This window comes from Talpa occidentalis, unplaced genomic scaffold (assembly GCF_014898055.3).
Source record: "Talpa occidentalis isolate TD23 unplaced genomic scaffold, MPIMG_talOcc4v2.1 talOcc4.3, whole genome shotgun sequence".
In the NCBI taxonomy this organism is placed as follows: Eukaryota; Metazoa; Chordata; class Mammalia; order Eulipotyphla; family Talpidae; genus Talpa; species Talpa occidentalis.
The window spans coordinates 36,296,242-36,310,715 of NW_023603184.1; the positions used below are offsets into that span (position 1 = coordinate 36,296,242).

At 36.1% G+C, this 14,474-nt stretch overlaps 2 protein-coding genes across 2 annotated transcripts; one reads left to right on the plus strand and one right to left on the minus strand.

Annotated features, from left to right (window-relative positions):
* Nucleotides 1-2,407: 2,407 nt before the first annotated feature.
* On the plus strand, nt 2,408-8,045 carry LOC119254997 (olfactory receptor 52Z1P-like). Its single transcript, XM_037522020.1, has 2 exons — nt 2,408-2,441; nt 7,087-8,045. The coding sequence occupies exons 1-2, from the start codon at nt 2,408-2,410 to the stop codon at nt 8,043-8,045; spliced, it is 993 nt and encodes a 330-aa protein (XP_037377917.1).
* Nucleotides 8,046-13,077: 5,032 nt separating this feature from the next.
* Nucleotides 13,078-14,037, minus strand: LOC119254998 (olfactory receptor 51G2-like). The gene has a single exon (XM_037522021.1). The coding sequence runs from the start codon at nt 14,035-14,037 to the stop codon at nt 13,078-13,080; it is 960 nt and encodes a 319-aa protein (XP_037377918.1).
* Nucleotides 14,038-14,474: the final 437 nt, after the last annotated feature.

Here is a 14,474-nt window from a genome sequence, read left to right on the forward strand (position 1 = left end):
TTTCTTGGAGTCTGTTGACTATGTCCCTCCACTCTCTCCTTGCCCGTAGTGTTTCTTCGGAGAAGTCTGATGTCAGCCTGATTGGTTTTCCTTTGAATGTTATCTGTTTCTTCCCTCTTGCCAGCTTCATTATTTTTTCCTTGTCCTGGATTCTTGGGAGCTTTACTATTATGTGTCTTGCTGTATTTTTCCTTTTGTCGTGGAACTTTGGTGTTCTTCTTGCTTCTTGTATATCAATTTTCAGCTCCTTCTTCACATTTGGGAAGTTCTCTTCAATTATCTCTTTGAATATTTTCTCTGTTCCTACATCTCTCTCCTCTCCTTCTGGTATTCCTATAACTCTTATATTTCCTTTCCTCATGGAGTCAGATAGTTCCCGAAGTCTTTCTTCGTTCTTTTTCCTTCGTACTTCTCTTTCCTTTTCTGTTTTGGTTCTTTTTATTTCTGTGTCTTCAAGATTACTTATTCGTTCTTCCATTTCATCTATTCTGCTTTCATTGCTTTTCCCAGAATTCTTTAGTTCTTCCATTAATTCTTTGATCTCCTGCATTTCTTTTACTTCCCTCTTTAGGGACTCAATTTCTTTCTTCTGACCATTGTTTTCCCTCTCTAGGGACTCAATTGCATTCTTCTGATCGTTGATTATTTTTCCCTTATCATTGTTTTCCTTTATGACTTCTATCAGTTTTTTAATCACGGCAATTTTAAATTCTCTTTCTGGAAGGCTCAGAATTTCTTCCAAGTTATTGTCTTTGCAATCTGGGGGCTGGCTTTCTTTTTGTGGTGTGCTTTTTCTCTGGAGAGTTGCTAGGTTGCGTGTGGTTCTTCTCCTCCCTACTGTCTGTTTTCTAATTTGCCGTATGTGTTGGGACACTGTGTTGTTGGGACTGGCCGGCATCTTGGGTGGGCTTCTCTGTTCCCCTCTGGTTCTTCCAGGAGTCATCTGTCAGTTTCAAGCAGCCAGGCGGCCGGGGCTGTGTGCTGGTGCTGGTCTCCTCCTGGGGGGCGGGGCTCTCTTTAATGGCGCCTGGAGCTCACCTCCGCAGCGGATCCTGCAGGGTTCGCCTCAGCTCCCGTTCACGGGGTGTGGTGGCTGCAATAGTTCCTTTCCACTCACAGTCCCGCTTGCTGTGTCCGTTTTTCTTGTTGGCCGTTTTGGTTTGTTGTTTCCCTCCTCTCTGCCGGTGGGAGAGTGCCGACTTTGTGGGCGGGGGAGGGGAGCAGGGTTCTGCGCTTCCCTCCCTTCTCGTCCTCTTTTATGGCAACTTTCTTCTTCGGGCAGTTTGCTGGAGTCGTCCGTTTATCTTCCGTGTCCCAGTTCTCACTGGGACCTGCCGCTTTTCCTCCCTATTAACTTTTTTTAATGGGAGATCTTACTCGCAGTGTCTCCTCGCCGCCATGTTGCTCTGCCCACCTCCACATGTTTATTTTTCTCACTGTTCTGGAAGTTTTTGAAGATAGCAACAATTTCTCACAGCCTTTCATTTCTCTCAAGTAACTCAATCATCATAGATGACAATATTTATACAAATAAATGTTGGATTCTCAATAACCTATGTAGTCAGAAAGCCCTAAATGTTAGAACATAAAATCACATATGAAGACAGCTTGTACTGATTTGCTTTATATCTCCAACCACTAAGTAGCATCACACTACTTATCTCCATTGAAGAAATCTTTTTTATTTCTTTGAACCTCCATAAATGCAATATGAATTTTAGAAAATACTAGGCAATAATAATGGTCTTGAATCTAGGGAGTAAAGAAACCCTGAAATGCAGCTATTTCAATTCAAACCTAATACTGAAATCCCCACAAGATTACAGGTTTTTGTTTTGTTTTATTTTGCTTTGCCAGCTTGACTACACCTATTTTCAGGGTAGAAAGAGCAGGACATACCAAATTATTTAAGACATTCTTGGTTACTCATTCTGAAAGTTATTTCTTAGGAAGGACTACTCTAGATGCTTCTAAAATCATAAATAAATGAGTTATGATTTTAATAATAATACTAATAAATCTAGATGCATCTAAATTTATTAGTCGCCACCTCAGCAGTCATTACCCATTCCTATTCTTAACCCTATTCCAAATTTCTCAGTTATGAAATTTGAATAGGATTCACCACATCTTCAAGGCAGTTTCTTACTGTCTTAATGCCAGGGTACACATTTCACCTAGCCAGTTTCTGGTTCTTATTAGATTTAATCTGATAGTCTTTAATACCAACAAACAGTTCACCTTGTCACTATTATTAGATCAAGAAATATAACTCAATACAGGCCACTCAGCATCAATTGAGAATAGGATTAATTCTAGATATTATTTTGAAAATACTGTACCGATTCTATTTCTTGCTGCATGTAAATGAGGAAGTATACCCCGCAGGAATTGCCATCTGGAAACCATGAACGGAATGCCTGCTAAGAGCAAAATCAACAGTAAAGAAGCAAACTGAGAACTGCAAGAAAAGAAAGAGATTGAATCATGGCTGTGTTCAAACTACGCATCCTTACACCATTGTAAAATAAACCTCTCTTGATTTTATAATTACAGGAGCAAATTCACCTTTTTCAAGGCAAATTGCAGTTGTATAGTCTATTGTCTATAGCCAAAAAACATTTCTCTACTAATAATACACTTAATATACTTATTGTCACATCCAGAGAGAGATGCAGACTTCCTTACATTGACTGAAAATACATAAAATAGGAATTCCTGAAGTCTGATATTTACACGAGAAAAAATATAAATAAAACCTATTTAATGGATTATAGTCACTGGATGATTCCATTCTATTTCTACCACTTCATAGAATGTCTCCATGTCTCAGTGTTGGTCCTTGCATCTGGAAACGCAAGGGTTCCTGACTCTGTGTTTCTGCCACACCATAAATCCAGTTGTGCCCTGACTGAACACTATGTTACAGGGCAAAGGAAGGCAGCCGATGCTACAAAACAGAAATACTTCTATCACTGTAGATTCTCAGATAATCCCATATACTTCCAATCATGTTTCACATCTGCACTACAAACATTTCTAGCTAAAAATAAATCAGCTTGGTGAGCATTTGTGGCAAGTAAATAAGAGGGTTTTCGAAATATATTATAGAAAGTATTACATGAGAGATTTTAACTTATACATAAACTATGTTTATATGACCTTTGAAGTTGAGTTCAAATTCAAATTTAATGAGTATCTACTATATACATTCTATAAATTAATCTGGATTATTCCTAGAATGTTCTTATCAAATAGTCAAAAGTTAATAATTTCAAATTAAATAATGGATGAAGAAGTCCCAGAAGACTCATGTCCCCTCAGCTATTCATGGTTAATAAAAAGTGCAAAGTGGGTTTCAAATGTTTGGGTTTGTTGATATTAAAAGGAAGCTTTCCCTGTAGGGGTCTAGCACCCAGGCTGCCTTGAGATATAAATTCAGAAGGAAGTCAAGACTTAGTGGGACTAAATACAACAATAAAATCAAACAAAATTGGGACAAATATCTGAATAGTTGAACTCTAATATATGCTAGAGAAACCAAGATATCTTGGACAGTGGTACATCCATACAATGTAATATTATTCAGTTTAAAAAATAATTGAGCTGTCAAGTGACAAAAACGCATGAAGGATTTTTTAATGTTTATTGTTAAATGAAAGAAAACAACTTGCAAAGACTAGATACTATATGATTCCAACTTTATGACATTGTGGAAAAATGTCATAAAATAAAATATCAGCAGTTGTCAGGGAATTAGAGGGAGGGAGAAATAAATAGAACACAGGGGGTATATAGAGCAGTGAAGCTATTATTCATAATACTACAATGGTAGATGTATGTCATTATATAGTTATCAAACCCTTGGAATATACAACTGGAAGAGTGAAGCCTAATGTTAGCTATGAACTTGTAAACTAGTAAAACTGTAAATACTGGCTTATCAATTAAACAACTGTATTCCACTAATGCAGGATGTTTATAATAGGGGAAACTGCATAGGTGAGGTTAAAGGGATGTATGTGAATTCTATACTTTCCATTGATTTTTCTGTGAACCTAAAACTGCTATACAAGTAACATATATTTATTTTTGAAAAGCTTCATTTGAAAAGAGGAAGTTCTCCCAATATTCTGCCACACTCTTCCTTAGCAAAACCTCAAATTGTCTCACTAAAGGACACCTGGTAATGCACTGACATGTGTTAAAAAAGCTGCAACAGTAAGTTGTTCATGTTCCAGAAAAGCCATGAAATAAGAAACCTAATCAGTTTTATACTATTCTCTAAGGACCACATACTTATTAGGAAAAAATGAGAAAATATTGCCCCCAGATTTGTTCTGGGTGGGGAATGATCAAATGCAGTACAAAACCAGAAAATATCATTTCACAAGTATGAGAGAGAAGGTTAGTTGGGTAAATCAAATACTGACTGTGGGTCTCAGGTGTAAACAAAATGCAAAATACCCAAAAGACTTCTCAGCCCAGAGATTATTCCCTGGGTTATTTTTATAAATATGAATGTACACTACAGATGAATATCTTCTCTGAGTCCTTTTAAACTTCTCATGAGTTTTTACCCTTAGACCTAAGAACACTGCTATAGGAGGTACTAAGGAAGTTCAAGATCTGCCTTTTTATGTTTCCGATGGTTTAGAAAAGTCATGCATCTAAAAGGTAAATTATAATCTGTTAGTGGTTAAAGTTGTGGATTCTACAATTTAATTCCCTGGATTTGAAGACAGTCCTCACATAAATATTAGTGGTGTGACTTTGGGAATTTCTTTCAATGCCTTTATAAAATTACAATACTAATCCTAGCTATTAAATATAGTAGCTGTGACAATTTAGTAGAATAATCCATATGAAATTCTTTGAATAGCTTTAAGGAAAATGTGTGGCACATGGTAAGCAGTGATAAATAATAGCAATTATTATTTTTACCTTTACTACTATATCACTCTTCCTGTGCTCATCTATGTGATGTATTCAATTTCCCAAATGCTGGTTTATTCTGTGTAGTTTCTGTATAGCAAAGTCAGACCTTGCTGAGAGACAGACACATAAATGAAAAGCATCAGTCTTAAACGGCTAGTAACAGGGCCTCCCTGGTGACACAAGAGGTTAAGTATCGCTCTATGAAGCAGTCTGCAGCCTCTGCAGCACGAGTTCGATCCCCAGATGGCCAGGGAGAAACCACATGGCACAGCAGACCTCTCCTGTCTCACCTGTTGCTACCCTCAACAGTGTGTTTCAGTCAGTCTGCCTGTTCTGTTCCTCACTCTGTCTCTGGTGAATCCTCTCACCCCCCACATCTCTGGCCTGTGCCCTAACTCTTGTATGCATAAATAAATCTTACAAAAAAAAAAGGCAAGTAATATGGTGGTTACACTTCCATACTTTCAATGACAAAAAAAATTAACATCCATTGCAGAGTTTTCATTAAAGTTTGTCATAAAAATTTATGATTATTTTTCCTTTTCTGGATATCTTTTTTCCAAGGAAACATGTTAGTTGCTTTTATTTGGAGATTTTTGATTCAGAAACTTGGACTTTGTGAATTTGACTTTATGCTATTTTTAATATTATTGTTATTTCATTTAGTTTCCTCTTCATTGTGTTAGTTGCTTTTGAAATGCTGTGCCTTAATTCTGTTCCAAAAGAAATGTATTTATTTATTTTTTATTGAAGTTTACTGGTTTTACATACCTGTTACAGTTTTGGAAGTATAAGATCCTTCTGGTGTAGTGACAGGCACCATTAAAGCATGGCTGCCTTTTCTGAATTTTGAGAGAGAGAGCGAGAGAATGAATGTGAGGGAGAATAGGATCAATATTTGTTAATGATGTGTTGACATGCCCTATTTCCTTGTTAAGGGTTGAAATTATCTGAAGTGAATTTCCATTAACTCAAGGGACCATTCTTGAAATTGAAGGGGAGTTTTCCATCTACATAAGGATGTGACAGCCCCTCATGAAAAGTGGAGCCTGTGTAAATAGCAGATTTTGAAGATTTTTCTCAGATGAAACAGCATTTATTTATTACCCATAACTGAAATTTCCTAAGAGTTGCACTCAGAAAGTGTCGCTAAACATACAAGGTGACTTTGCTAAGACTACTGCATTTGATTACAAACTTGACTAATTGAATAAAGTCTCCTAGCCATGGAAAATTAGTGATTTTATATTTGAGGTATTTTTTAGAAGCTACTGTTATTTTTTATATATATATTAAAATCAAGAACCACTGCTGCTTTACTATATGCTAAACTTGGAATTTTTTTATAGTTGTTCTGCTCAGCAATTGAGGCAGATTTTGAATAACTATGGATCTTGACATTCTTTAGTGACTTCTTATTCTGAGAAAATATTTTGTACTCTGAATTTTTATTAGTCTTTTTTCACTTCATTTCATGATTCTTGATAGGTAGTAACTAATAGGGTAAGAATAATATTACTTCTTTTGCATATATGTTTAAATCTTATGTTAATTCAAAAATTTTTTCTAGGTTTCAGATGAGAGGCAGTTGAGTGGAACTGTTTTTTCTTTACTGTAGAAAAATTAGGCCAAGTGAACATATCTCACACCTTTAGAAACAAAGCTCATTCTTTTTCCACTATAGTCCACCACCTAATCCCTCCCCTCCCATTCAATTTGCATATCAAAGATAAAATTCTAATTTTCTCCAGTCTTCTACTCAGAGAAAATAAAAACAGAGAAAAATTACATTTTTTTTAAATTTGAAAGCTTATAATCAAGTTAGAAACGTAAAAAAAATACATAAAATAATTTAAAGTTCAAAAGACATATACAAAAATTATGTGGTTATAATAATTGGCATTACAAAAAATATAATCCAACTCTTAATTTTTCTGATTCAGCTTTTTTTCAGAGATCAAGGTATTTCATAAAAGAGAAGTGGTTTGCCTATAATCCTTCAGCTCTTTGGTAATTTTTCTTAAACCATTTTATTCTTCTACTACATCATGCCAAAATTCATGGTTAGGACTGACTAGAATGAAGGAATAAATATACATTTTCTACTATTATTCATTGTAGCTATTTTATCTGTTTTTCATGTAACAGACTTTGGCCACCTCTCTGTAACAACATCCAATTCTACATCCACTCACTTCACTGCCTTTCTGCTAACTGGAGTCCCAGGATTAGAAGACGTGCAAATCTGGATCTCAATCCCTTTCGGCTTCATGTATCTTTTGGCTGTAATAGGCAATGGGTTGGTTTTGGCTGTGGTAGCTTGGGACAGAAGCCTCCATGAGCCCATGTATCTCTTCCTGGCCATGTTGGCACTCAATGATGTCATTCTTTGTACTGTCACAGTGCCCAAAATGCTTCTCATCTTCTGGCAGGGTCCTTCTTTGTCATCATTTCCTGCCTGTCTCACACAGATGTTTTTTGTCCACGCTCTGTTCCTCTCTGAATCGGCAGTTCTGCTGGCCATGGCTTTCGATCGCTATGTGGCCATCTGTGCACCTCTCCATTATACAACCCTACTTACAGGCTCTTTGATTAGCAAGGTGGGACTGACTCTGGTGGCCCGAAGTGTGATTGTAGTCACCCCTGGAGTCCTCCTCATTCTTCGCCTGCACTTCTGCAGGAGCACCATCATCCATCATACCTACTGTGAGAACATGGCCATAGCCAAGTTGGCCTGTAATAGCATTGCCCCTAATAGCATTTATGGACTCACCGCTGCCTTCCTCACCACAGGGCTGGACTTTGTCCTCATCTCCCTGTCCTACTGGCTAATCCTGAGAACAGTCTTCCAACTACCTTCTAAAGAGGCCCGGAGAAAGGCCTTTGGAACCTGTGGGCCTCATATTTGTGTCATCTTGATATTCTACACACTGGCCTTCTTTTCCTTCTTTACCCATCGCTTTGGAAAGCAAGTGCCCAGGCACACCCTTATCCTCCTGGCAAACCTCTACTTACTGGTGCCACCTACCATGAACCCCATTGTTTATGGAGTGAAGACAAAGGAGATAAGGGTGCGAGTACTAGGGCTCTGTAACCAACCAAAATGATATGGCGGTTATGAAGCAACAAGGAGTGGGGAGGCCAGGATGGAGGACCAGTCTTAAATGTCAAGTCTAAATCAATCTGGGCTGGCAATCCCCAGAACATTTAACCTCTGGGTACATCTTAAAATATTCATATTTTCTTATGTCCGCTCTTCCTCTCATCAGGTAAACAAGAAGCTAGCAGGTAACTGGTCAGGCCCCATGAAGGAGTATGACAGCATGGCAAGGAAATAATCAGTGGAATGTCTCTACAATGGCATAGGAAATTAAAATTCCTTTGACAATGAACTATGCCAATTTTTATGAATGGGACAAAAATGTAAACTTTATTATGAGGTCAAGCATTAGTTCTCACCCAACCTAATCAGAACATCACAGGATTCAGAATGTATAAATAATTTAATAAACAATGTTTTGAATAGATGCATGACTTAAATAAATACTAATGGATTTTATGTAACAAATTCAAAGAATTAATCATTAAAATTCTTCTTTTCCTTTCCTTTCCTTCCCTTTCATTTCCTTTCAAAAAACATTCCCTTAGCTTACAGAAAATATCTATTTCATATATGAGTTAGTACTTTAGTGTAATCAAGATCTTTTTGGTTATGCACAATAAAAATTTACTTTTGGTTAGATTCAGTAAACAAACAAATAAGAATTTCTTATTAGCAAGGTGGGCTTACAAGCTTTGTCGTAAATTCAAGGGTATTTTGAATACCTATAATTTGGGAAGGACGAAAGGCAGACCACTCTAGGAACTTGACAGCAGGGGAGCATGAGCTTCTTTACTGGGTTGCCTGACATTATTCTACCTGAGTTGAAATGACTATAGACAAGGAATATAAATGTTCCATACTGATATTGTTAGACCTGGACCAATCTGCTAAGTCCCTTCATATGCTCCTTTAATGGTGATAGAATTGTGTCAGGGAAATTCCAAAAAAAAAAAAAAAAAAGAATATGATCGCAAATGGTCAGAATTATGTTCATTGGATTCATTTGGCTCTTTCGCATGAGTACATTCAGTATTCCTAGTTTAGCTCTCCCTGTGCCAAGCATTTTTGCTAACTGCTTCCTATAGTACCTATGGTATATTTTATGAACTAGAAAACATCGTAACACTTGCAACGCAATCCCTTTTCTCCAACAGAAAACATGTACCACTTGGTTAATAAGCAGTAACAACGGCTTGAGGCACAGATACGAGGGTGCAAGAAAAACATACGTGTACATATTACTTATTGGGAACTAAGAATCATACTCTTTTACCCTTATTTTATTTTTTCTATTTGAACAAATATAGATATGTGAATTAAGAAAATTTATTCAATTTGCCAGTTTTTTTATATAACAATGCATTCTACACTAAAACATAGTTTTGTAAATTGAAAAGAGTTTTATACAGAAATTAAGAGACATATATTATTTGTCTGCTACCACAGACTTATAGGTAGTTACAATTCACATTCCTTTGATTTTTAATTTCTTGAGTGTGTTCCAATAGCACTTTATTCATGGGCACTGAAATTTGGGTTTTAGATTGTTTTCAGGTATAATGAGAAAATATTTTTTGATCGATTTCTTTCAAGCACTTAGAAATTTAACTTTCATTTTTAACTTGAATGTTGTAGAGAAGCATGTGACACACAGTTTCTGAGTCTCTGTTTTGAAATAACAATGACTTTATTGTTTTTCATAACTCTGAGCATTGACTGGGTGGTTCTCCTGAGTTGTGGGGTTGCTTTCAGTGAGAGGGTATCTGCCCTGGAATGTACAGGATGGCTTCACGCACAGGTTTCGCTGGTACTTTGTGCAAAAGCAACTTTTAAATTTAAATAAAGTGCACTTTAAAGTATCAGAAAGATAAATTTAAGTCAATGTATTATCCTCACTGGCTTCATTTGAAAGTGTCTGGGGGCTTTAAAAATTTACTGAGTTTCAACTTTCTGTAAGATTAAAATTATTTCTATAAATTAAGCAAAAGAAAAAACATGGAAATTGCTTTTTTTCCTGAGGAAACTAAATCTCAAAAAGAGCAGAAAGGGGTCTTTCCTGGTGGTGCAGGTGGTTGAGCCCCGCACTGTGAAGCTTTCCGCAGCCTCTGCAGCGTGGGTTTGATTCCTGCCGGCCAAGGAGAAACCCACATGGTGTAGAGACCTCTCCTGTCTTGCCCACTGCTCCCCTCAGCAGTGTGTTTCAGTCAGTCTGCCTGTTCTGTTCCCCACTTTGTTTCTGGTGAATCCTCTCACCCTCCTGTGATTCTGGCCTGTACCCTGGTTCTTGTATAAATAAATAAATCTTTAAAAAAAAGGGCAGAAAGTCTACAAGTGTTTAAAAGATGATGTTGATGCACCATGAGAACTGACCACTTGTTCTTTTATTAAGACTTTTCCATCTTTATAAATATAGAATAAGGACTACAAGCCATTTCTATAATGAGGAAGGCAACATAAGATTCCCAGAGAAATACACAAAATCAAGAAGTTTGTGTGTGTGTGTGTGTGTGTGTATCTGTGTAATATAATAGGATTCAGCTATAAAGATGGACTCCTGTCATTTGCAGTAACATGAAGGAAACTAAAGGGTATTGTGCTTAGTGAAACAAGTCAAATGGAAAAAGACAAACACCTTATGATTTCACTCATAGGTGGTAGAGAAAACAAATAAATAAACTTAGGAAAATAAAAATAATTTTTTGACTATAAGACCAATTCAGTGGTTACCAGGAGAGATAGGAGAAAGGAAGGGTGTGTATATGAGGAAAAATTAGATGTGAAAGACAGATTTTGACTTTTAGTGTGAACTTAATAGTGTATCTCTTCATAGTGATTCTTAATGATGAACACCTGCAACTTACATAATGCTATAATGCAGCGATACTTCAGTAAAATATGTAGTAATATAATAAAATAATCCAATGTTATTATGATAATTGACTTAAACTTTATGCAATGCAATTGTCCCACTGTGATTTTAAGGTAACAGAAACTTCTCAGTTTTGTGTTTCAGAACTGATCAATTTATACATCTATGTTCTAACGAAATAGATGTTTTAATCATATTGTAATCATAGGAAGGACAAGAGAGCTTCTTTCTAAGGAGCATTAGGTCCTTATCAGGCTTCATTAAGATTCCCCCAAAACATAATACTGTCATTCTCAATTTCTAAAAAATAATTGCTATTCATTCATTCACATATTCAGTTACTCAGCAACCATATTCTATAGGGAAGAATTAACTTCATTTTGAGAATGTCTTCTAAATGTTTTGGTTAAAATATTTTATGAATATAATTTTAACAATGAATTTCAAGACCTTGTATAATTGATAATAATTTGCAAGCCAGAAGTTGAGCTATGTATGGTAAATGAAATTGAAAATCTAGTATGTGAAAGTGTAAATATATTTCTGAGAATAAAGAAATTGTCAAAACTTCATTTTTTGGAGCACAGCATTAGGAAAAATAAAAATATAGTTTATATTTTAAGAGCCTATTTTAAAAGATGATTGAACATAGTTAAATACCACTTATAAAATGCACAGCCATTAGTAATTTTTATATTTTCCTTTTCCCCATCAATTTTACATTCTTTATTACACCAAGAGTATTCTGTAATTTTCATGGTTATAGATCTTGCATTACTGGTAGTTGATTATCCTTTGATCAAGAAGAATACTCTGAAGTAGAGGGGTAACTAAGCATTGAATCAAAAAATAAGTTAGGAAGGGGTGAGAACAGATGTAATTTCATGCACATTCAAAATACATTCCTTGTCCTAAAATTTGAAATCCTAACTTTATAAAATAGGAAGAGTCTTTTATTATATAAAATGTAGATTCATGACTGATTTAGTACTCTCCCCCATACTCTTTAATATGCAAAGTATTCATTCTTTATTCAATGATTGACTCATGTCATTAACATTATACATTCAAAATTATTTAGTGTCTTTTTTCCACTAAGCACAGTGCTGCTACAAACAGGTAAAAGCTTTTTGATGCATGATTCCAATGGCAGCTAGAATAAGATATGTAAAAGCATATTCGTTACTAAAAATAATAAAATATTGGTACATAAAAGTCATATTTAAAGTCTTCTGCTTGCCCTTCATTTATTTTTACATTCAAATGAAGACACATGAACTAAAACTATTCAATTAAATGTTCATGCTTTTAAGAAGTTTTGTATATAGAAAGGAATTCCACATGAAAATTCAGAGAAATCTGTTATCTGATTTCTGCTATTAGCAAATTACAAGGAACTATTATAAGATTAAATACATTTTTATATTTATATAGTTTACCTTAAATTATTATGTATATACACTTAAAGCAATTAATTACAATCATTGTCTTCACATGACAATATGTGGGATTTTAAAAAATTACTGAATCTCAACTTTATATGAGATTAAAATTATTTCTAAAAATCAAATAAAATAAAAATATGGAGGTTAACTATTATTACTAAGAAAATCAAATCTCCTCAGAATGGACAGAAAAATTTCCATTTAGAAGATGATATTGATGCACCATGAGAACTTGAGACTTCTATCTGAGCTGTAATATGATCTTATTTATACCAGGGTAGGAACTTCTCTGACATTAAAAAAAAAATAAAATTACAAATACATTTATAATATGAGGAAGATAATATAAGATTCCCTGACAAATATAGAAAAATCAAGAAGCAAAGAAATATGGGTTCTGCATATTCAAAGAAAACTTCATGGAAAAGTGACCTTGAATAAGGCTTAGGATTAGCAATGGCAGAGAACAGATGGAAATTATTTCCAATGCACTCTGCAGAAACACACTCATAGTTAAAGCAGAATTATGAGGCACAGGTTAAGTCAGCCTCTATAGTTCAGTGGACACCAATTCCCTCCTTAGACCCTTTCGTGATGCTCTCTGGGTCTATTTCTTCTTAAGTATTCTATTGCTGGTAACACAGCTGCCAACAGACCTACATCAGATAAATTGCTTATGTATTTGCATTAAGACTGATGCCATCATTATCTTGAGGACATGGCTAAGTCAAGCTAGAACTGATTTTTTGGGGGAGGAACAGGTTGAGGATTCCTTGACGGATCTGCTTGGTCTTCACACTGTAGATAATTGGGTTGAGTACAGGTGGGACTAATAAGTAGATATTAGCCATGAAGATGTGGATGAGAGGGGTCGAGTGCTTGGCAAAACGGTGGATAATGGATAGTCCAATCATGGGCACATACAGAATGAGTACAGCACAGATGTGGGATGCACATGTGCTGAGGGCCTTAAACCTTCCTTCACGGGAGGACATTTTTAACACTGAATGAAGGATGAACACATAAGACACAAAAATGCCCAGAGCATCCACACCCCACAGCATAATGACCACAGTCAACCCATATATTACATTAAATTTGATGTCAGCACAGGCAAGGCGAATAATGTCCTGGTGCAGACAGTAAGAATGAGAAAGGAGGTGGGAGCGACAGAAAGGAATGAAGGCCAGCCGGATCAGAAGTGGAATGAGGGGACAGGAACTCCTAAGCACGGCTACAATTCCAATTTTAATGATAAGTCTTGGAGTGAGAATGGTAGCATATCTTAGAGGGTGGCAGATGGCCACATACCTGTCAACAGCCATGGCCACGAGCACCGATGACTCAGTGAAGGAGAAGGCATGAATTAAAAACATTTGGACCACACAGGCGCTGAAATTGATCTCCCTGGAAATGGACCATAACACCCTGAAGAGTGTGATCATTGTGGGCGTGGACATGCACATGTCTGTGAGGGAAAGCATGGCCAGGAAGTAGTACATGGGCTCGTGGAGTCTGGAATCTGTCCGGACAATATGCAGGATGGTGCAGTTGCCCATGATTCCAACACAGCATAGGAAACAGAGTGGGATGGAAATCCAGTGGTGATATTCCTCATAGCCTGGGATACCTGTGAGATAGAATGTAGAGGACAAGGCATTGCTGGAGTTTAAGGGTGCCATAGTGCTTAGTGTTAAGCCTCAATCCAGTCTCACAATTACAATCCAAATGGGAATGATGAAAGTTCAGCATCTGTGGAAGAAAGTATATAGTCATTGTTTACCTATAATAACCCCCAAATCTTTTCCCATATTTACTTCTGCTTTTCATTTCTTATTTGACTGTTGTGAGTTATATAATATATCCACATAATAACCCAAGTACCTTACCTTCTGCTTTTCTGATTTAATTCAATCACCATTCCCTAAATATGGGTGATATCTTCTACGACACACTAATGGAGTTCACACACCTCTTGTTGATAGTTTTCAGTTTATAACTTTCTTGGCAGGGTTCACTAGTCTTAAATTAGTTGCCTCTTTATTCTCCTATTGATTTCTGCGGTAATCAACACAACATGGCTTTTTCTGTCTAAGCTTGATAGTTTTTTCAAAATGCT